This window comes from Leptomonas pyrrhocoris (genome assembly GCF_001293395.1).
Source record: "Leptomonas pyrrhocoris isolate H10 chromosome Unknown, whole genome shotgun sequence".
In the NCBI taxonomy this organism is placed as follows: Eukaryota; Euglenozoa; class Kinetoplastea; order Trypanosomatida; family Trypanosomatidae; genus Leptomonas; species Leptomonas pyrrhocoris.
The window spans coordinates 2,653,169-2,673,631 of NW_015438357.1; the positions used below are offsets into that span (position 1 = coordinate 2,653,169).

The window sequence follows — 20,463 nt, forward strand, 5'->3', positions numbered from 1 at the left end:
CGTGAGCACAACACGAGAAAACAGCGGCGTGAACTCTCTTTCTTTCTGTTTTTCTCTGCATCAAGTGAGAAGCTACAGTTCTCATCCATTTCTTAGGCTGCACCATTGCGACTCAACACGCTTAGCAACTTCATCTGCGCAACGGCATCTTGGAAAGCTGCAGTACGCGTGGTCCCTATGCCGGTGTACCACACGTGTCCGTGTACTTAGTTTTTTTTTTCCTTAAATAGGCGGCACGCGCCGACGCCACTAGTGCGCAGAGCTGCGTCATCACACAGATGCACTGGAATGACAAAAACACTTGGGGTCTGTTGTTGTTGTTAGAATAGTTTATCTTTTTTTCCTTTTCCCGGTGGGGTGCCGGTTGCTACCGATTATAAACAGTTAACCCAAGATGAGAGAAATAGAACAGGAAACATATGTATTATCCATCATTACTGGAGGAACCGCGAGAATATTCTTTTTCCTTTTGAAGCTGCCACTCAGCAGCGGCAGCAGCAGGTCCATCGCGCTCTCACTTAACAGAAGATTAATAGGGGTGTTAATCGAACAGAGCAAGAAAGGAAAAAAAAAACACGGAAAACGCAAACGAACTTCACGCAGGACCGTAGTGGTCAGGGCTGTGAGGGGTAACTAACGAAGATTCAAGTTGAACAGTGAAGGCAAGGCCAACATAGAGGAGCTCAAGCAGTAATAAGGGAAAACAACAGCTTTAAAACAAAAAACGCCTTGGCTGACATTTCATGCATTTTATCTGCGCGTGCTCTTTCCTTCTCCCTACTCAATCCGCACTTTCTTGCGGATATCAGCCACCTCCTCGTTGCCGTTGTCCTCGTCGGTGACCGCCACCAGCACGTTCTCGTCGCCCGCATTCACCACCTCCTCATCCACCTGCAGCTCATCCAACATCTCCTCCTGCGCCACCTCCGGCAGTTCCTCATCGTCGTACGCCTCCTCATCCGGCACCGTTGCTGCTGCGGCGGCGCCGCGCCTCGCCGCCACCTCCTCCTCCGAGAGACGGTAAATCGCAATGTCTTTCCGCAGCTCCGCGTCGCGCTCGACTTCGTCTTCGAACTCGCCCTCGTCGTCGTTCGCGTTCGCGCTGTCGTTGCGGCGGGCCGGGCCGCTGACGGAGGTCGGCTCCCCCACTGCCGTCACAATGTCGAGCTTCTTCAGCTTCCACAGACGACGGTTGCGGTTCGCCTTCTGTGATGGGAAGTGCTTGCGCACGAGGATGACGTCCTGCAGCTGCTCCGGCTTGTACCGGCGCTCGTCGAGGTCCTCGTTGTTAAACACGCGGCCCTCGAGGAGGTAGCCCTTCACCAGGTCCCCGGGGTGCAGCACACCGCCCAGGTGGGACTGGGTGACCCACTCCCGGCCCTCGCCGACCTCGCTCGACAAGCACACCGTGACGAGACCCAGCTGATAGATGCCGTTCGTCACAGGCATCAGCTGGCACTCGAGGACGTAGAATTCGACAAACTCGCGGGAGGTTTGCAATGACGCAAACGGCTTCTTCCAGTACAGCGTCCCCGTCACCTCGCCGGCGCGCAGCGTGCGGGGGTCGAGAAACACGATGGAGCTAAAAACTTTGTGCACCAGCACGAGCGGCCCCATCCCACCGAGAGACTTTAGGTAGTAGTCCTTGTAGGGGATCAGCACGAGATCCTCGCGGCACAGCGGGGCGATGTCGAGGGCAAAGGTGAAGTGCTGCACCGCCGTGTTGTTCTTGGAGTCGTGCGAGACGAGCTGCACCGCATCGCGGCGCGTCACGGGGGCCGTCCTGTTCAAGAACTCTAAGAAGTTCATCGCGTGGCTTTTATGGGCGAAGAAGAAGTCCAGGCCGTCGGGCTGGCCCTCGATGCGGATAAAGTTCTCGTGCAGCCGCTTCCGCAGAATCAGCTGTTCCAAGTATAGGAACGTCTTCTTGTGGTTCACCTTCTGACGCAGCTGCACGCAAGCGTCCCACTGCGGCTGGCCAGTGGCAACCTTCTGACACATGGTGCACTGCTGCCACGTCACGATGTACTCCACAACGCACGCCTGCTGAATGACAATGTTGTTGAAGACCTCCTTCTGTACGGTGAGTCGCAGCTTCACGCGCTTGCTGTGCGGCTCGGTCCAGAGGAACTTCGCATCAATCAGCTTCGCCTTGTTCGCGTTCGTGTTGCTGCCAGCGCTGCCATTCAGACCCTTGATGCGCTTCAGGCAGATCGTGAGCAGCTCACGGCTCTCCAGCTCAGCCCGAGCCCAGTACTTCGGCGGCTGCAGGTAACGGCCGCACTCGGGACAGTGAATGAGGATGTACTCCTTCTGCAGGTCATCGGTGATGTCGACGTGGGCGCGGAGGCAGCTGGGGCACATGTTGCTTGGATTGCTGTCGATGACAAGACCGCAGACGCAGCACTGCACCCGCGGGACGGAGCTGCGCTCTGGGTGTTGGTCATCAAGTTCCATGGCTACACACACACGAGAGAAAATAAAAAGAAAAGTGTCGGCCAGCACAGCAGGACTCGGCTTCTTTAGACTGCAGAGAAAAAAAGGTACAGAGAAGTTTGATGCAGGCACGGCTGTGCTGCTGTGCGTACGTGTATGCAAGACGCACGGCAAAGATGCAAACTGGAGAACAGCAAGAAAAAAAAAACGAGCAAGAATGATAGAAAGAAGAAATGTAAAGCGCCGGAAGACATCCCTTCCAAAAAATACGAGAGAGCTTTTTCCTAAAAAGAACCTCTGGGCACTTTCTCAGTTGTTCGAGACAGCTTGCGTCATCGCGGCGCCCCTAATTCGAAGACAAGGAAGAGGAAACACTCGTTCGCTAATGAAGACGTTGAAGAAAGGCCTTGAAGTCAAGCAGCTGAGGTCTTTGTCCTGATCGCGTGCATACATGCGCAGCTTGCTTCTACCTTTCCTTACTTTTTCTTTTCTTTTTATGGAATTTCGAGGCGGCAAACCTGTGCTTTTGCGTGTGCAGCTCTCTTTTCGGTGTAATGCATAGTAAAGGGTTTTTTTTTGTTTGAGGGGCGAAAGCTAGTAGCGTCTTTCACCACGGCGTACGTAATGGTGAGGAAGGGAAAAAGAAAACGAAAAACCAACACATCGCATGTCATCACATCGAATGCATTTGATTCAACGCACACACACATATCAGGCGCAGCAAATCCACGCAGCACACTCCGTCATCCCAGTAATTGGCATTCGATGAATCACTCGAGAACACCGACGAGGGAAGCACAAGACCTAAACAAGAGAATATCAGAAACCAGAAAAAAATATGCGTTAAAGAAAGAAAAAGGATACATTTTTCAAAAGTAGTAGTAATAATAATAATAAAGAAACGAAAAATAAGAAGAACGGGGAAAATATTTTTTGAGGAGAACACGCGGAGGGAAAGAGAGGGGAAGGGAAGTCTCTATGATGGCAGAACCAAATATAAATAGTAAAAACAGAAAGTAAAATCATCGACCCCTGTTTTGCGTTGAATGTCCAGCACTCACCATGAAAAAAAAAACAGCAAAATATAGATAAATAACGCCGTAACAGCACATGGCTCGTTACCCGGGAGAAGTAACACAAAGCTAATAATAAAAGAAAAAGAGGTAACATCTCTACACAATGTTGCGCAGAGGGAGAGGAGACAGAGGAGACAGAGAGAGATGAAACGAAGGAGATGTGTGACCTAAGACGCACACTACCGTCTACGGCGGAACAAACATCGACAAACTAAAAAAAAAGCGGTTATTGTTAGAGGAGAAAAGAAAGTGAAAAACGAGCAATATACAGGAGGAAGAAAGGAAAAAAGTGGCGAGACAAACAATTAAAAGGGAAGAGGTGAGAAGGGGAATAAAAGGCGTTACTAACAATTACAGCAATTGTATGCTGACAATAATAATAATAAAGAAAAGAATGTGAACAACGACAACAGGCAAAAGAATAAAAAAGAGAGTCGTTGACGTCACAGCAAAAAGATCACAGAGCGGTCGTGTTGGGTCGCGCTCATCGCTTTTTAATATTATTTTTATTTGATTTGCATTGCATACGCACCGCGTGCACGTACATTCACACATGTGGGGAGACCGAGTACAAGGTCCTGCTGACGACTCACAGGTTGGAGCTTGCCACCTCCACCGAAGGTCTGAAGTAGGTGGACGTTGCTAGAGAGCACGAGAGAAAAAAAGTAACAATGGAACATGTAGTCAAGAAAAAAAAGGCTAACCAAGGCGAAATGCGCACGAAGGCGGGGGGAGATACATATATACTAAAACCTTCTACAACGGTTAAGCAAGAGGAGTGCGACAGCGCAAACCAGAAAAACAAAAAACAATAATAATAGTGTTGAAGTGCATCAGCACATTCGTTAGAACAGAAAAACAAGGGTCCTCACGGTCCTCATGCTTTCTAGCTATACTATTGTGCGACAACAGCAGAAAAAAAAGTGCAGGAAGAGGGAGAGAAAGAGAGCCATCTGCGCCCGAGCGAGAAACAAAACTTAAGTGATAATCGATGGTGAAGTGAAAGACCCTTCTCAGAACCTGTCCTTTCTCTTCCTTCTTCTTCAACAGTTCCCCGCACCTTCACTATCACACACACACACAAAAAAAAAAAGGCAGCCCATCGCAAACACGTACACGGAGATGCTTCAATGGGGGAAGAGAAAGAGGCGAGAGGGGATGGAAAAGGCGAAGCACTTCGTGGGCTCTCCGCAGAGAAGGACAACGAGAGCAGAGACGGAAGGAAGAGAAGTGCGTGAAGAAGCAGATATCGACATGTCGCATTTTTTCTTTTTTTTCTGAAGACGAAGGAAACAAAAAAAAAAACGAGACCGAACGGGACAAACAAAGAGGGGGGAAAGTTTGTAAAGCGAGAAGAAAAGGGGAAAAGGAGGAAAAAGAGAACACAAGCGAACCGAAATGATAAGGATAGTCAAACGAAATGATTCGAGTCAACCAAACACACACACGCACACGCATTCATTTAACTAAAAAAAAAAGGAAAAGAAAACGACAATTCGATTTGCTAACGGAAAAGGGGGAGAAATGATAACAACAACACTAATGGTAACATGAAGAGAACAAAAAGTGCCGACGTCTCCAGCTGTGACCAGCGCAGATTCGTGCTGCCTCTCACGAAGCCGTTTCAGTTGCCCGGTGCTTGCCGGAGAGCACACTTGTCCATGCTCGACGTTCCAACGCTTCGGAGCCAAGGATGGCCCAGCAGCTTCTGCGCAGAGGGTCGACTCTTCGGGTCGTAGGAGTACAAGCACGACAAGATGAAGTTTGACGCCAAACGCGCCTCTCGGAAGCCGAGGTACGGTTCCAGCTCCATTTCGAGACTGCGGCGCGGGTAAGCGCGGTAGCGGGACGCGTAGATAAAGCCGCCATCCTGGTCCACGAACCGGTGCAGGTACTCCGGCGGCGGCCGAGTAGTGCGACGCGGCAGAGGCGTGCCTTTCATAATGCCATCGTAGTAGTCGTTGTTGCGCACACGAATGTCGGTGATCTCCGGCGGCAGAGGTCCAATGAGTTGCATCATCATCGCCAGGTGCTCCACATCCATTTCCCGCGCATCTCGGGTCTTCTTCTTCGGGTCCATGAGGAAGTTGCCGGTGATGAGCTCGAAGGCCGTGCAGCCTACACTCCACACATCCGTGGCGCTGGTAAAGTCGAGGCCCAGCAAGACCTCCGGGGCGCGGTACTCCCGCGTTTGAATCAGCGTCCCGCGCAGGTTCTCCACCACGCCAGAGGTGGTCACGTTGAAGTTCTTCTTGCAGCGCATCAGCGGCGCGAGAAGAGAGGGATTCACGCTGGGGCACAGCGCCGTCCACGTCGCGGCGGACCCAGGCGGTTCCAGCAGCGCCGACAAGCCGAAGTCGGCCAGACACACAAGATGGTCGCCTGTCTGCTGTTTCATCGCGTCGTGGAACTCGTCCGTGCTGATCATGTGACGGCGATCCTTGTTGTAGCTGCAGAACTTCTCCATCGAACCCAACAGCTTCGTGTCCACCGCACAGCACAGAATGTTCTCGGGCTTGATGTCGGTGTGCAACACGTTCAGCACGCTCAGCTCGTGCAGGGAGATGAGAACGGAGAGGATGATTTCTTTCACCAGCCGCACGTCGTCGGCACTGCGGCGGCCCCGCTGACCCTTCACCCGGTCGATGATGGAGAGCAAATTTGGACCACACAGCGGCATCACCATGCAGGTGTGCATGCCAAACTCGCCTTGCACGTCGAAGCAGTCGATGATGTTCGTGACAGTGGCGTGGGGTGGCAGGCGGGCCTCGATGTACCGCAACAGACTCACCTCGTAGTACGTCGCCTCCTGCACGCTGGATCGGCACTTCGCGACCTTCACTGCAACGAAGGCCTGTTTCGCACCGCGGCCCAGCGTCGCATGCTTCGTGTCGTAGGCCAGCCACACCGTACTGAACTCGCCCCAGCCAAGCTTCTGGATGAGCACGTAGCGGGAATGCACAATCTTGCCCGGAGTCACCGTGAGGTAGCCGCCCTCTTTGTAGGCGGACTTGTCCTCCTCAAAGCGGTCGCGCCACTGATCGATGTAGCGTTGCAGATGCGCGCGGCTGGAGACGAAGGAGTAGCCCGACAGCGCCGGAGACGGCGACTTGCTGGAGCTGGTGGAGTTGAAGCTGCCGCTGCCGCAGTGAAAGTGCGCGCTGTCGCTGCTCGTCTGCCCGTTCACGTCCGACGACACTGAGACGGCGGTGGCGCGCGTCACGACCGGGCTGCCGTTGCCGGAGTAGGTCGCACTGAGCGGCGACTGTTGCAGCGGCAGCTGCTTCATCGACAACCGCTGCTGACGAGAGAGGCAGGTGGAGAGGTCGCTCGCGGTCTGCGACAGCTTCCCGGCGCTGCCTGACGAGAGCGGCGTGGGGGCCGCCATCATGGAGGCCTTCGACGACTTCGGCGACGTCGTAGTCGTGGCTGCAGCAGCAGCAGTAGCGGTGGTAGTGGCGGTGGTGGCCTGCAGGCGGCTGTTGGAGTTACTCCGCTCCGTTGTGCATGTTGTGCTGGAGCTGAAGCGCGGCTCCTCCTCCTGTGCCGCGACCGGTAAGACGGTGTCGGCCGTCAGCTGCGGGGAGCCTCGGCTGCTGACGCCGGCTGCGAAGGCGTGGATGGGGGTGCCGGAGACGCGTCGCTCGGACTCGCGGACGGCGTTCACCACCGCCGCAGTAACGGTGGCGGTGCTAACAGGGAGGCGTGTACGTGCGGCCACAACGACGGCCGGCGCCACGGAGGTGATGTGTTGCGGCTGATGCTGTTGTTGCTGCTCTTCTGCTAGAGACGCACGTTCTTTCTCGTCCAAATCCGCTTCACGCTCGTCGTCGCCGTCGGCGGGCGGAGGCGGCGGCGGTGAGAAAGGTGCGAGGCGTGCGGCGCCCGTCATCTGACCCGCCGCGGACATCGCTGCCTCTGCATGGGCGGCATCATGACTCATATTCGCGCCGACGCTGGCCCTCGCATGCGTGCTATTATTATTAGTACGACTGCTATTGCTCGGGGCGCCGTGAACGATCGACTTGTGATACGGCATGGAGAGCCCGTTGGAGCCAGAGCGCGGGTGAGCCGCCGAGCTTGTCGCGGTGGCGTCACTCGACGCTCCCATCGCCGCAGCGGCAGGATCGGCGTGATCGATAGGTGCGTTGCACGCTTCCATTGTGTCGTGTTGGCGTTGGGGCAAACCAGCACGCTGCTCCTCACGCGGCTGGGGAGGCGAGCGCCGCTTCACTACGGCTGGTGCACGCGAAAAGGACGACGACGACGATGACGACGGCACCGCGTGGAACTGCGTAGTAGGGAAGACGACCATCGGCTTCGCACTTGTGCTGCCATCGCAGCTACGAGCACCGGCAGACGCCACCCCGCTTGCTGCTGCAGTGGCGCCCGCCTCCGCGCGGGCGTACGGGAGACCAATCACACCGTACATGGCTGGCGAACGCTGCGGCGGTGGCAGCGGCGGCTGCGACGATTGCGGCGGCGCGCTGCTCGAGGTCCCGCAGGACGACGGCGCAGAGCCGGGAGAGTAGAAACGGTCCGAGGAGTCCGTAGAGGCGGTGCGGTGCGGACGCTGCGGAGAGATCCACCGCCCGGCCATCTCACCGGATCGTGCGCCGCCACTGCCACCGCCCGCGGCGCCACTGTGCGACGGCAGGTCCGGCAGCGCAGCAGCGTCACGCGGAGGGGAAGGAATGACCGCCACCACAACGCTCGCGTGCGGGGGCGGCGGCGGGGAGCCGGTCGGGGGCTCGTGCGGCTGCGCTAGTGGGCGCTGCGGCGTCGCGATGCCCGACAGCGCCGCCCGGGACAGCAACTGCATGGCTCCATCCGATGACGGGTGCGAGGACGAGGCGGAGAATCGTCCCAGGAGGGAGCTGTTGACCCCGGGAGAGACGTTCTCCGGCTGCTTGCGCGGGAGAATGGTGGACGAGTTGGCGGCGTTGTTTGGGCTGGCCGACCGGCGTGCGGCGACGCCTGCCATGGCAGCACCGGGAGCCATCTGCAGGCTCCTGCTCATTGCGGTCGTCTGCCCACTGTGTGATGCTCCACCCATTGCGCGTTGTTGTTGAGGCTGGTGCAGCTGGTTGGGTGGGGAAAAGTGTAGGCGACCGTCACCAGTCGCCGGCGCCGGCGACGACAACCCCATGGACTGCGCCGATTTGCTCGGGTGCGGTGACAACGCCTCCGGCGTTCCCGCGGAGGCCACTCCGTTGCGGTAATGTGGTGTGCCTTGCGGGATGTTCGTCGTGTGCTGCGCGTTCGTGTTGGTCCGCACTGCCGTGAAGCCCGACTCCGCCTTCGTGGTGGGCACCTGCGCCGCCTCGGTGGTCGGGTCACCGCAGAGTGACACGCTCGTCGGTGGAGAGGTAATCACTCGTCGAAAGCGCGGCGGCTGCGGAGAGGGGGCGGAGAAGGGGGAATAGGACGACGGCGCCACGCCAGGTCCCACGTTTCGATACGTGGGATCGTTAGCGCTGGTGTGGGGGCTGGGGTTGAAGAACCGGCTTTGCGAGGGGGCCGTGCTGCGGTAGGGCGACAGCGGATTAAAGGCCGGCACCTCACTGCTGTTCTCACAGGTGATAGGAGACACCCTGTACAAGTTGGGAGAGCCGGACTGCGGGGTGGAGAACGCGCGTGTTTGTGGAGGAGGACTGTAGACGAGAGACTGCTGCTGCTGCAGTGAATGAAGCTGCTGGAGTTGCTGCAGCTGCTTGGCTGGAGTGGAGGGAGGGGATTGACTTCGTGGGGGAGGCGAAACACTGCCGTTGGGGTGCCGGCGCGGGAGGCTGTGATACACCGGTCCACCCGCTACGCCGCCGTAGACAGCGTGCTCGTCCGACATGACTAGACCGGCCGCCTTTCTGCTATCGGTCTCCGCGACGCTGGTGCCCTGCATGGATGCAGAGATCAAAAACTAAGAAAAAAAAAACAACAACGAGCAGCCTCAGCCTCAGAAGAAGGAGAGACAAAGGTCAACGAGGACAATCGACCACGCACATGCACTCACCAGCCGAATGACAGAAGAAACGTGTAAACCACCGAGAGAGGGAGAGGTAGAGGGAGAGGGGGGAAGAAAAAAGAAAAAAACACCTAAATCTCAATACCAGGCCAGTCGAGGAAAAAAAAGGAAACTGAAAAAACAATGTTTCAAACAGGTGGAAACAAAAGCCGATGATGATAATTTTCAAGACTGTCGAGACGCAGAGATCACCGGAGAAAAAAACACCAAGTGAAATTTAAAGAAGCTTTTTTAGAAAAAATTGTGTTGCGAGAGTAGGCAGCTGCCGCTGATTTCTCTCTTTTTGAGGAATTCCCTGTCAAGTTATTGTACAACGGAGAAGAAGGCAGCAGTCGTTTTATTTTTCCCTCCTGTACGTAAAGCAACGGCTACACTCTGGTTGCTGTTTTTGGCCTCAAAAAAGTGCTTGTGGATTTGTTACGCAAACAACGTGAAGAAATGAACGCTTGAATTTGCTCAACCTTGCGCGGTAGCGACGCCAGGTTGGGTGGCAAGAACAAAACGATCAACAGCAAAATAGGAAAAAGAATCGAACCAGTTAGGAAACTTTCTGACAGTGTTCGTGACTCTGTGTCCACAGAGCGTACAGTGGATGAAGAAGAAAACAGAAAAAGAAGAACGTGCGCCGCGAAAATGGAGACTTTAATATATATTGATTCTGTGCGGAGGAAGGAAAGCACAATAGAATGGTGCACTCGTGTAGCTCTTTGGGTCTTTTTCCTTTCGTCCTTGAGGCCGTTGCAATGTTTCACGTTTATAAAAAAAAAAGTAGGGAGAAGGAAACAGAGCAAGAAGCACCAATGAAGAGTACAATATAGAACGAAGAAAAGTCGGGGAAAAAGGTATTCTGATGACAATTACAACACGAAATGAACGCACTTTGGAGTTTTACGCAAAAACACGCACGATAGCGCAGATATAATGAAAGTGAGAAGAAAGAAGAAAAAGAGAACAACAGTTATTATTCTTTTTTCTTCTCCTTTAGCGAAGCGAAAAGAATCAAAAGCTTATGTTTCACGTCGCGGACCCACACACACGCGCACACACACGCACACACGCATCAACACAAAAAGAACATATACTCAATAGCGTAATAACAACAAAAAGAAGAACGGATAGCTTCCATACACCAAATACAAGAAAGCTGCGGCGGATAACTGTAAATGAAAGCTCTTTGCTTTCGATGTCGGATCGCGTTCGTACTATCAAAAGACAACGTTCTAATCTCCTAGAGCAATAGCTTTTTTTTAGATTCACCTTTACGCAAAAACGGCGAACTCGGGCACACGAGTGCCGGAAGAAAAGCAACGGGAGAAAAAAAAAGTAGAAATGGTTTTGAAGGGCCCAAAGAACTGCAAGGATCACTAATTAATTGAAAGCGTTGTGAATTCAGCGGGCGCGCAAAAATGGTAGTTCTTTAAGGAAAGCGAAAGGAAAAAAACAGAAAACTGCGGAGAGGAGATGTGCGTGTGACGTGAACAGTCCCTCAAGCACTCAAAACTAAAAATGGCCGTCTCCGTATTTTCAATTGCGGCGTGTGGTTGGCGAAGAAGACAACACGAAAAAAGAAATTGTAGAAGGTGAAGACAAAGGGTGGCAGGCTTTAAGGTCAATTACATCCGTTATAGCCTGCTTTTCTTCTATTTCCTTTTTTGCTGGACCTGTGCTGAATTTTCACTTCTTTCTTCTTGAAGAGCGAAAAAGTAAAGATATTAAAAACAAAAGAGGCTATGATTCGTCGCGTCAACGAAAAATATGTGTTAATTGAAAACCAACTGTTTTTTCTCGTCGACCCCTCGCTTCAAAATGCTATCTTCGCCTTCCTTTTTCTTTTTTGTAACCAAAAAAAACGGCTTTAAGAGAAGTTTTGGAGTCTGTGTATTGTGCAAGTTGAGCGCTGGTGTGCAAGAGCGCAGTGAAAGGGAGCCACACGCGAATACTATCAAAATCGAGCCGATGTGGGTGTTCATATGAAAAAAAAAGAAACAAGAAATGAGAAAAGGACATCAGAGAAGAGAGGTGAGGACATTTTAATTGCTGGTTGCTGCTTCTGTTTCTGCGAATCCCATCTCCAAGTGATCTGCATCGTCACGGAGAGATAGAAAGAGTACGGCAGCAATATGAATCGCAAAAATAGAGTGTACACCTATGCAAATCCGCGCAAAACACGGCAAAGCGACTGGCACGAAATGAAAACTGTGTGTTCCCTAACTTCTTTTCTTAGTTAATGCATTGCTTCTTCGTGGGGTGTAACGTTCGAAACGAACGACGGTGCCAAGTAGGAGAGTTGGTTGCGATAAAATGCACCGAAAGCAGTGAAAACACGCCGCGAAGGGAAGAAGAAAGAACAACAAAAGCAGAAAGGAACTTTAAAAAGGGAGGGGAGGAAAGAAAGCACATCGATATAAACGCACGTGGTGAAGCCGATCTTTTGTTCGTTGAGTTGCGGTTTTGCGGTTTTTCGGTGGAGGAGAACACGCAAACACCAGTCGCTTCCTTTTACGTCTATCTCGACCACCTCTTCTCTCTCCTCCCTTAAAAGTCCAACCCCAAAAAAAAAAAATGCGAGTCCGCCGTCAACGCCTCTGAGGCGCTCCAGCGACGCTAAAGTGAAAGTTTGCGGAGCTGGCGAAGCATGCGCTCCACGTCAGCAGCGCGAAGTGACTTACCCCTGCGCGCCCACGGGAGCCGCCGCTGCTGCTGCCTCTGTAAACCACACACGCTGCATCGCTCACCGTCGTGCGACGATGACAGAGATGCAGAGGTGCTCCTCGCGGCAGTTGAGCACGTGCAGATTTTCTCTTCTTCGCTCTTTCGTCTCTTCCATGTGCCGGATCCGTCGTTATACTTTTCCCCTTCCACGTCGTCGTCGTCATCCTCGTGCCCACCACCGAATTGCTGCTGTGCGGGAGAGGACGACGCTGCCGCGGCCGCCTTTGCCGCCGCGGTGTCCGCATACGTCTTCAACGCCTGACTGTAGGAGTCCTGAATGATGCTGTGGGCGATGTTCAGAATGTTGCACACAAACAGCGCCATGAAGGTGACAAAGAAGAAGCGGGCGAAGTACATCTGCAGCCGGTGCGGAGACTGGTCCATGCGGACAAAGGTGTTGAATAAGTTGTCGCCAAACATGGAGCACAGCATGGTCACGATGGCGGCGGGTACGGATTGAAAGTGGGGGTTGTTGCTGAGCCCGCCAAACACCGCCGTGCCGCACACGGCGAATCCGATGAGCACCGGCAACACACCGACCGCGAGCACAAACAGCTGCGCCAGCGCCGTGGCCAGGCCGTCGATCAGCACGTACCACGCCGGAAACAGTTTCAGTAGCACGACAACACGAAAGCTGCTGAGCAGCGCGGCAAACGCCAGCAGCAGCGTCACGGCTTCCTCGAGCGAGTCACTGGTTTGTCCGCGGTGTTGAGCGACGAGCGCCGTCGCGGCGAAGGCAAGGACGATCGCGTTGGAGAGGTAACCTAGCCACCGCCAGCCGTTTTCCTTCACCTCTGTCGAATCCAACGGCGTCCGCGACGGCGTGCGGCTGCTTGTTGTGAGGGGCGAGCATCGCTCCCTGCGCACAGGATGCTTGCCCGTCGTGGCTGCCGCGTCCTTCAGCCGCGTGCGGAGGCGCCAGTACAGATCTATCAAGGCAGCAAACATGACCAACCAGCACCCCAGCAGAGGGCCCCGCTCGGGCTGCCGGTACGACACCGACGACAAGCGCGCCGTCATCGTCATGACCGCCTTGTGGCCCTCGAACCCGTATTCCACCACAACATCCCACGTCGACGGGACCGTCGTCATCACCCCGCCACCTGGCCACCGCCGCCCGCGTGAAAAGAGCGAGAAGAAGAGCCGCAGCTGCACCACTCGGTCCAACAAATTGCCAATCGTCGAGACACGACAAGGGATGAAGGTGCCACCGGCGACGAGGTCGACCTGCGGCGCGCACGACTCGCCGTCACTGCGCAGCAACGCTGTGGCCTTGGTAAAAGGGCCGATGAGGTTGTCCAGCGTGAGCGGGTACGTCTCCGTGAGAATTCGCGCAAAGGCCGGGGAGCCGCTGTTGCCCGCGTGGTACTGCACGTAGAGCTCCGGTGGGGCAATGACGTCGCTGTTGGTGCCTCGCGTCGCGCTCAGGTCGGTGTAGTGCATGAACAGCCCACGGCTCCGGGTAGGAACGGCGTAGTAGGCTCGTACGGTGTGCTCCAGGACGCTCACAAACTCGTCAATCGTCTCGATCCGGCGGTGTAAGAGGACATAACTGCGGTCACCGCTGGCGAAGAGGTAAGAGGCAAGGGCATGCCGCGCATCGGCTACCTCGCTATTGCGCACGACCTGATATTGGAACGCAAACAAGAGCAGCAACGCCAATATGCCGACGTTTAAAAGAGAGTGAAGCAACACCATTTTTTTGCATCGATATTGTGCTGTTGTCTAATTTCCTTATGGTGGGAGAATGAAGGAAGGGGGGGGGGCCTCTGTGAAAATGGGCTTTATAGTTATTGATGGTAGTGCGTGCGAGGTTTTTCGGCTGTCTTGAGGAGAATGAGAGAATGATAAGTGCAGTTGCTTCTATTTCGATAAATACCACAAACTGACACAGCTACTGGGATGAAAACGCAGAGGAAGTCAAATGCAAGGAGGTCGTTCGACAAATATATGTAGGAAAGAAAGGGAATGCGTTACGTGCAGAGAGAGAGAAAAAAGAAAGATCAACATTTCCGTTGCACTGCTTTTCTTTTTCTTTTGCCACCTAGGAGCCGGTCTCAGTACAATTAAAAAAGGAACTAAAACGCATCGTGTTGCTGTCGAAGTCCGTGCAAACTTGGAAAGTACGATGCTGCGCTGCGGATACGTTCTCTTTTGAATACAAAAGACAATGACCAGCTTAATTGTACCTATTAGTTTCCACCCCTGTGAAGGAGCTCGCACTAAAAGGGAACGATGAAGGCGAGAATTGTGTGGCCGTGCTTTCAGACCAAGCACGCGCGACTCCATTTCCGCCCTTGTTTCTTCTTTTCTGTTTGTGCTGCTCAAAAAGTGCATAGCCCAATAAGTCGGGAAAAAAACTTGTCCAGTCGAAGCGGCACGTTTCTTTTTTGTTGTTGTTGATGTTGGCGACATTAGTGGAAGAATGCACGACCAAACCAAGAACACCACATGAACATTGACACAATCAATACTAAAACAGACAAAATAAGGACCTATTCAACGCTCTCTGCTGAGAGTATCGCAGAAGCCAAAAGAAGGGCTCTTTCCTTTCCTTCCTACTCTTTCGGTGAGGTACGTCGTTAGCAATGCTCCTTGAGCAGCAGGGCAGTGTTTCGGCGTGCATTTAGTCGTCACACATTGCAGGTGTTTCAAACACCATGCGATAGATGCACATGATAGGCTCTTCGATGTGAGTAAGTTTGTTCTCCGAGCCGCAAACAAGCTGGATGTCCGCCTTTCGATACACACCATTCCAGCACCGCATTCCATTGTCGTAAATCATTTGGGATAAATCGTACGCGTCCTTGGCCCACATGGCGTAGGTGTTTTCCGCAAATGACTTCCACTTGCCAATCAACGGCCCGCCGCCGGTGGCACCACGATCGCGTTGGAATATCTCTTTAAACATTGTCAGTTCAAATGTATGGTCACGAAAGTCAATTGTAAATGTTTTCCCTTCCAGAGTTCGCAGCAGTTCCTCAGTTGTCGGGGTTGTGGAGTTCAACACTTTTTCCGCTTCCTCAATGGCTTTCTCTACTTCCGCTAGTCTGTTTCTCCGAGACGTAACGGCCTCTTCTGCAGCCGTCGCCTCCGGTGTCGTGTACGAGTTGGGGTTTTCAGGTTCTTTCTGGGCTGCGTCGACAGCAGCCTCGCCGTTGTTGTCGCAAACATGCATGCAGGTTAAATCTGGGTGACCACATGCGAACCGGTACTCGACGGAACCAGCTGCGACGTCGGTGTCGTCCTTTGACTCGTCCTCTGGGCTCGCCGGGGCGCACTCGCAGAAACCAGAAGAGACACCACGAATGATAGTCTCGCAGTCCTTGTCCTCCGCGGCTTCACGTGGACCATCGGCTTTGCAATTGCCAGTTTGACGCCACTTGATACAACAGCTCTCTTCCTCCGCAGCCTCCCTGTCTCCCTTGGTAGCTTCCCATTCTACGTACTTGGCGCGCAGTTGCTCGCGCACCAGCTCCAAAGCTGTTTGCAATTCCTTGTTCTTTTCTTCTAGTGCCGGCAGCTCGGCAAGGATTGCCTCGCGCTCCGCCTTTTGCGCAGGAAGGGCATTGGCCAGTTCATCGTGATGTTTCTTTACTTCGGCACGCATGGCCGCCTTGATAACAGCAGCCTTTTGTAGCATTTTCCGTTCCTCCTGTTTTTGGCGAGCAAGTTCGCTTTCAACCTCACCGCAACGGTTTACACACGGGACACCGGAGGCCAACTCGTCGGAGCCGTCACAGCAGTCGCAAATTCCGTCATTGACGTGACTATGGGGAATCTGCTGCTCAAAGAAGCCTTCGTTAGTGCACTGAAATTGCCAGTTTTTTGAAAGCTGCGTCACCACGCCTTTGCGCAGCATTGCACACGCCGAAGTCCCAGGCTCGTCACTTCCGTCTGGGCACTCACAAACGTCATCGTTCACCGCCGAAAAGGGGATTGTTTTAGAGCCGTCAATGCAACGAAACTTTCCCGAGGCTTCAGCAGAATCGTAGTGACTCACGAGTGCGCGCTGGACTCCTAGCACTTTTCCGTTCACGGGTTGCCACGTGAAGCAAAGAAGTAAAAATATAACTACTGCAACCCGCATCGTTTGTGCTGAAATGGGATTACAAAAATAGGAACCAAAAAGACTGTTTCTTTTGTTGTTGCGTTGTGTTTCGCCGAGAACAGCTGCAGAATAGTGTTACTGAACTTGGAAAAGTTGCTGTTGTTATCAGAACATTCACTACTATTATGTTTGTTTTCTTCCTTGTAGTGAAAGATAGAAGCAGAAGATGAGCACTTATATCAGGCAAAAGGAAAGACGGTTGTTGAAATCATACTAGATGAAGAAATGAAAAATCAGCCACGTAAGTACACTGCTTTGTCACCTGCGGATACTTTTTGTTTCACTTGAGGGACATCTTCTAGTGAAACGGAGGTCCACGGAGAAGAAAGTGGTAACATCGTTTGCGCACCGATTTAAAGCATTCATCTGTACGCAAGCTAAGAAACGAGAAACCGTACGAACATGGAAATTTCGTGTTTTTTCCGTTAACAAACATAGAGGCAATAACGTAACAACCTTTGCGAGAAAGCTTCACCTTTACAAAAAAAAAGGGTTTAAAACACAGGAAGCATATTTATCTGCGAACGATCCGACATTGGCTCTTACAACCAATAATAATAACACGCGAAGCTCTCTTCATCCAAACCGAGAAAAAACTGTGGAGCTTCCTTCCATTTTGTGACTTAATGGATTTTTTTTGTTCGAGGTGACAAACAGAAAAAGAGCGTTGTGCTCAAGGCCACACATAAGAGCACATCCAAAAAGAGATGGAAGAAAAAAAAAATGAGTCGATAAGCTAGAAATGAGTCGAGTTAGAGTATAAAGAAGAGAAGGGAAATAGTAAAAGATGTTGTCAAAGGAAAACGCGACCGATACTATATAGAGGGGAAAAGAAAGACAGGAAAAAGTGTAGCTGCTCACATCGATCCCGATCGTCAAAAACGCTACACCACGATAGAACACAAAGAACAGATAAATAACCAAAAGAATCATTTTGCTCTCCAACGCGCAAAAACAAAAGGAGGAGTCCTAGTTGAAACTGGAACGAATCTCCAGCACGAGTTGACCATTCGTATAAATGCAAAGCCGAAAAAGCTGTCTACCTGGTCACGTGCTCAGGTTATCTAAGTCTAAAAACAGACGCACATCAGCGCAAACTTGTTCACAAATGCAGCAGGTACGGGAACTTAGACACAGAATAGCGCCTCCTGGAATGTCACGGCAGAAAACAAAAGCGAAAACCAACAATATGACAATGATATGTCTACAAAATACAAAGCAAACAAAGGACGATAGTGAAGCGTAGCTGTGGCAGAAAAGAGCAAACGATTCGAACAATAATAGCATCACTTCCGCATGTGTAACGGATTAAGCATTTGACTTCTAATTATTTGTTCACGTGCATTCACTTAATCATTCAAAGGCAAAAGGTCTTTCAACTGCCTGGAAGCAGCAACAGTGGCATTTGCAGAAACACTAGTAATAAAACAACTAAAGAAATTCGCTTCTTCTGAATGACCTAGAAGTGACTCTTGTTTCTTGAGCCTTCCTAGCACATGAGTTTCTTGCAAACGTATACATGTATGCATGTGTTTAAGAATGTGTAGGAAACAGCAAGAACATGGTGAAGTGCATAAGAAGAGCAGTGACAGCAAGAGTAGCAATAATAACGTGAAGCAGCAGATTTTCTACATTCGTGCTTCGCTATTCATGGAGGATTGGCTGCTGTTGAAAGCGTAATTATCGAGTTCGTCTAATAACGGAGTCATGCGTTCCGATGTGGAGAGTGGTGTTCCTGTGACTTTTGTGTCCTGAAGCGTGCGCAGCAGTGACTCGTCAGCCTCGACTTGTGGTATTCCCGATTGCCGCACGTAATCGCGAACAGTATTCCTCCACAACTCTGCCGTTGGGGACAACACCGAATACGGGGACGCTAAAGATATCGGTGGAGGCGCCTCCGGAACAGCCTTCGCACTTTCAATTGCATTGACGATGTGTTCTGCTTCCTCCTGTAACTCGGCGGCGACCTGTTGCGTATTATGTAAGTCGATTGGCTTTGTTGTTGGAGGGATACGACGGTCCTGGGGGTGGATGCCTTTGCAGTGTTCGTTGACACAGTTAAGGTCTTGGCAAGAGTACAGCTGGTAACGAAACGCTTGCTCGAGACGCCCGTCGGTGTACAACGTTTTAAAAAATGGGATCCAATTGTTGTGGCAGCGCACCGTCACTTTGTTGCCGTAGCGTGCGAAAAAGATGGAATCTTTCACACGATTGATTACTTCAGCATGCGGTTTCTCTTCCGCCATCATGATCTCCGCCAGCCGTTGGAAAAAACTGATACGGTGACGCACAGGCCCTGCCTCGTGAAGGTGAAGCTGATTGCACGAGAACTCCTGGTAGCATTTGTGATCTGCAAGGTGAAGGTTGCAGAACGCGCCTTTAGGGTCACGAGGAATTTTTCGCTGCGAGGGAGCTTGTGGACCCCGGATGCCGCTTTGGTAGTCCAGATAGGCGAGAAGTCGCTCAGTTATGGCTCGCACATCAGGTGCTGTGCCTAGCGTCAGCTGTGCAGCAATGAAATCACGCGCGGCCTTTGCGTACTTCGCAGCGTCAGTGTCCAGATTGCCCTCTTGTTGCTCTAAAAACACCTTTTGAATTGTATCGAATGTTTTTAACCACGTGATGGACGCGTTGGCCCCGCTGCTTTGAGAGAAGAGGTGAATAATGGTAACCAGAAGACCCACTGTCGGCTCAAAAATGTCAGCGACCTTTGATGCTCCGTATGGGATTACGTTACCCAGAATGGGAACGCCGTTCTCATCGACACGGGAGAGATACGATCTAAAATCTAATCCCATGTCCAGTACCTGAAGAGTTTCAGGGACAGAGAGCGATAGCTGCGGCCGCTTCTGGCTGGACATCGCGTTTCTTTAATCCAACAGCTACCTTGCAATCAATGGCAAAACAGATGAGCTATAATCGCGAATATGCAATGATAAGCATAAACTTAGCACTTTTAGAAGACAAGATTATTTCAGCGGTCAATGTAGAAAACATTTTTTTAGGTGCGCAAAAGAGATAAAGGAAGGGTAAAATAACAGTTTTCTGTCAAGACAGCATAGGAGACGTGCATAATATTTGCTCTTTGCAAAATCATTTGAAGGCTACGAACAGGAATGACATAATTCGGGTGTAAATCCCTTTTTTCATGTGAACTGCTTGGTGCTATCGAACAAAAGGGTATCCACGTATCGAGCTTCGGACAATAAAAGTATCAACTACTCAAAGGGGATTGTTGGTCCTGTTGCAAACGACACATAGATGTGCCGTTTTCGCATACGTTCTCACTTTTCTTGTTAGATTTCATCAAGCACAAAGGGTTATTAGGACCTAAACTATTCAGTAGTTTTTTTCCTCTTTTAAAACTACAGGTTGGCCGTTCATACCTGTTTCACAACTGCCGAGATTCGTCTTCCATTAGAACGGCTTTTTGAACTACACGTTGACTTAAGTCCGCTATTTGCATTTGCACCTTTGTAGTTTGCAGCATGACTTGACCCAGATCGGCAGTGCCAGTTTCTTCCGCAGACTGTAGATAACTATTGATTTGCCGCTCCAAGCCATCCACAGCACTTGCCGCGCTCATTGCACTAGAAAAGCTTCTAATTGACTGTTGTACCTCTGGTTTCGGAGCGGTTAAACTACGCCGCTTTAAACGTCGAGCGCTTCAACGAAAGGTTCAGATGATGACATAGAAAAGAAAAAGGAGAGAAAAAAGCGGACGGAGAGGATGTAGACACAAGGAAGTGGAAGGTATTTTTCCCTTTTCCACGAAAAAGGCACAGCACGTGGTGGTACTTTGTTTTTCCTGTGATGTAGATTCCGTTGTCGAAGCAGGCCCAGACAAATCTGTGTTGGCTTGAAACCAACGTGACTCCCTTGCTCGCCGGGAAAAATCCGTTTAACAATAACAGCCTTAAAGCTCCTCCCTTCAGACCTATTCTTTATGCTGCGCTAAAACGCACGCTAGCGAGAGTCAAGAAGAAACGTACTAGAACGTTGAATAACGTCTTTTGCGGTATCCCTAGCTTCTGTGAGACAAAGGAACGCTGTGGCACGACAGCCTACTGCAATCGTTAGCAAATGCACCAGTTGAACACGCTATA

General features: G+C 51.8%; 5 protein-coding genes across 7 annotated transcripts; all 5 read right to left on the reverse strand.

Moving 5' to 3' along the window:
* Window positions 1-777: 777 nt before the first annotated feature.
* ABB37_00892 (hypothetical protein) lies at window positions 778-2,620 on the reverse strand (the record flags this gene model as incomplete). Its single annotated transcript, XM_015797271.1, has 1 exon — window positions 778-2,620. Exon 1 carries the CDS (start codon window positions 2,455-2,457, stop codon window positions 778-780), a length of 1,680 nt encoding a protein of 559 aa, XP_015665279.1. The 5' UTR covers window positions 2,458-2,620.
* Window positions 2,621-5,136: 2,516 nt separating this feature from the next.
* On the reverse strand, window positions 5,137-9,411 carry ABB37_00893 (putative protein kinase; the record flags this gene model as incomplete). The annotated part of the gene is made up of 1 exon (XM_015797272.1): window positions 5,137-9,411. One exon carries the CDS (start codon window positions 9,409-9,411, stop codon window positions 5,137-5,139), a length of 4,275 nt encoding a protein of 1,424 aa, XP_015665280.1.
* Window positions 9,412-12,138: 2,727 nt separating this feature from the next.
* ABB37_00894 (hypothetical protein) lies at window positions 12,139-14,144 on the reverse strand (the record flags this gene model as incomplete). Its single annotated transcript, XM_015797273.1, has 1 exon — window positions 12,139-14,144. The coding sequence occupies exon 1, from the start codon at window positions 13,942-13,944 to the stop codon at window positions 12,139-12,141; it is 1,806 nt and encodes a 601-aa protein (XP_015665281.1). The 5' UTR covers window positions 13,945-14,144.
* Window positions 14,145-14,872: 728 nt separating this feature from the next.
* Window positions 14,873-16,336, reverse strand: ABB37_00895 (putative mitochondrial glucosidase II beta subunit; the record flags this gene model as incomplete). The annotated part of the gene is made up of 1 exon (XM_015797274.1): window positions 14,873-16,336. The coding sequence occupies one exon, from the start codon at window positions 16,334-16,336 to the stop codon at window positions 14,873-14,875; it is 1,464 nt and encodes a 487-aa protein (XP_015665282.1).
* Window positions 16,337-17,985: 1,649 nt separating this feature from the next.
* Window positions 17,986-20,023, reverse strand: ABB37_00896 (hypothetical protein; the record flags this gene model as incomplete). 3 transcript variants are annotated; one of them, XM_015797277.1, is made up of 1 exon in its annotated part: window positions 17,986-20,023. In XM_015797277.1, exon 1 carries the CDS (start codon window positions 19,216-19,218, stop codon window positions 17,986-17,988), a length of 1,233 nt encoding a protein of 410 aa, XP_015665285.1. In that variant the 5' UTR covers window positions 19,219-20,023. The 3 variants fall into 3 exon arrangements, with proteins under 3 accessions (XP_015665285.1, XP_015665284.1, XP_015665283.1); XM_015797276.1 differs by having other exon boundaries at window positions 17,986-19,999; XM_015797275.1 differs by having other exon boundaries at window positions 17,986-19,311.
* Window positions 20,024-20,463: the final 440 nt, after the last annotated feature.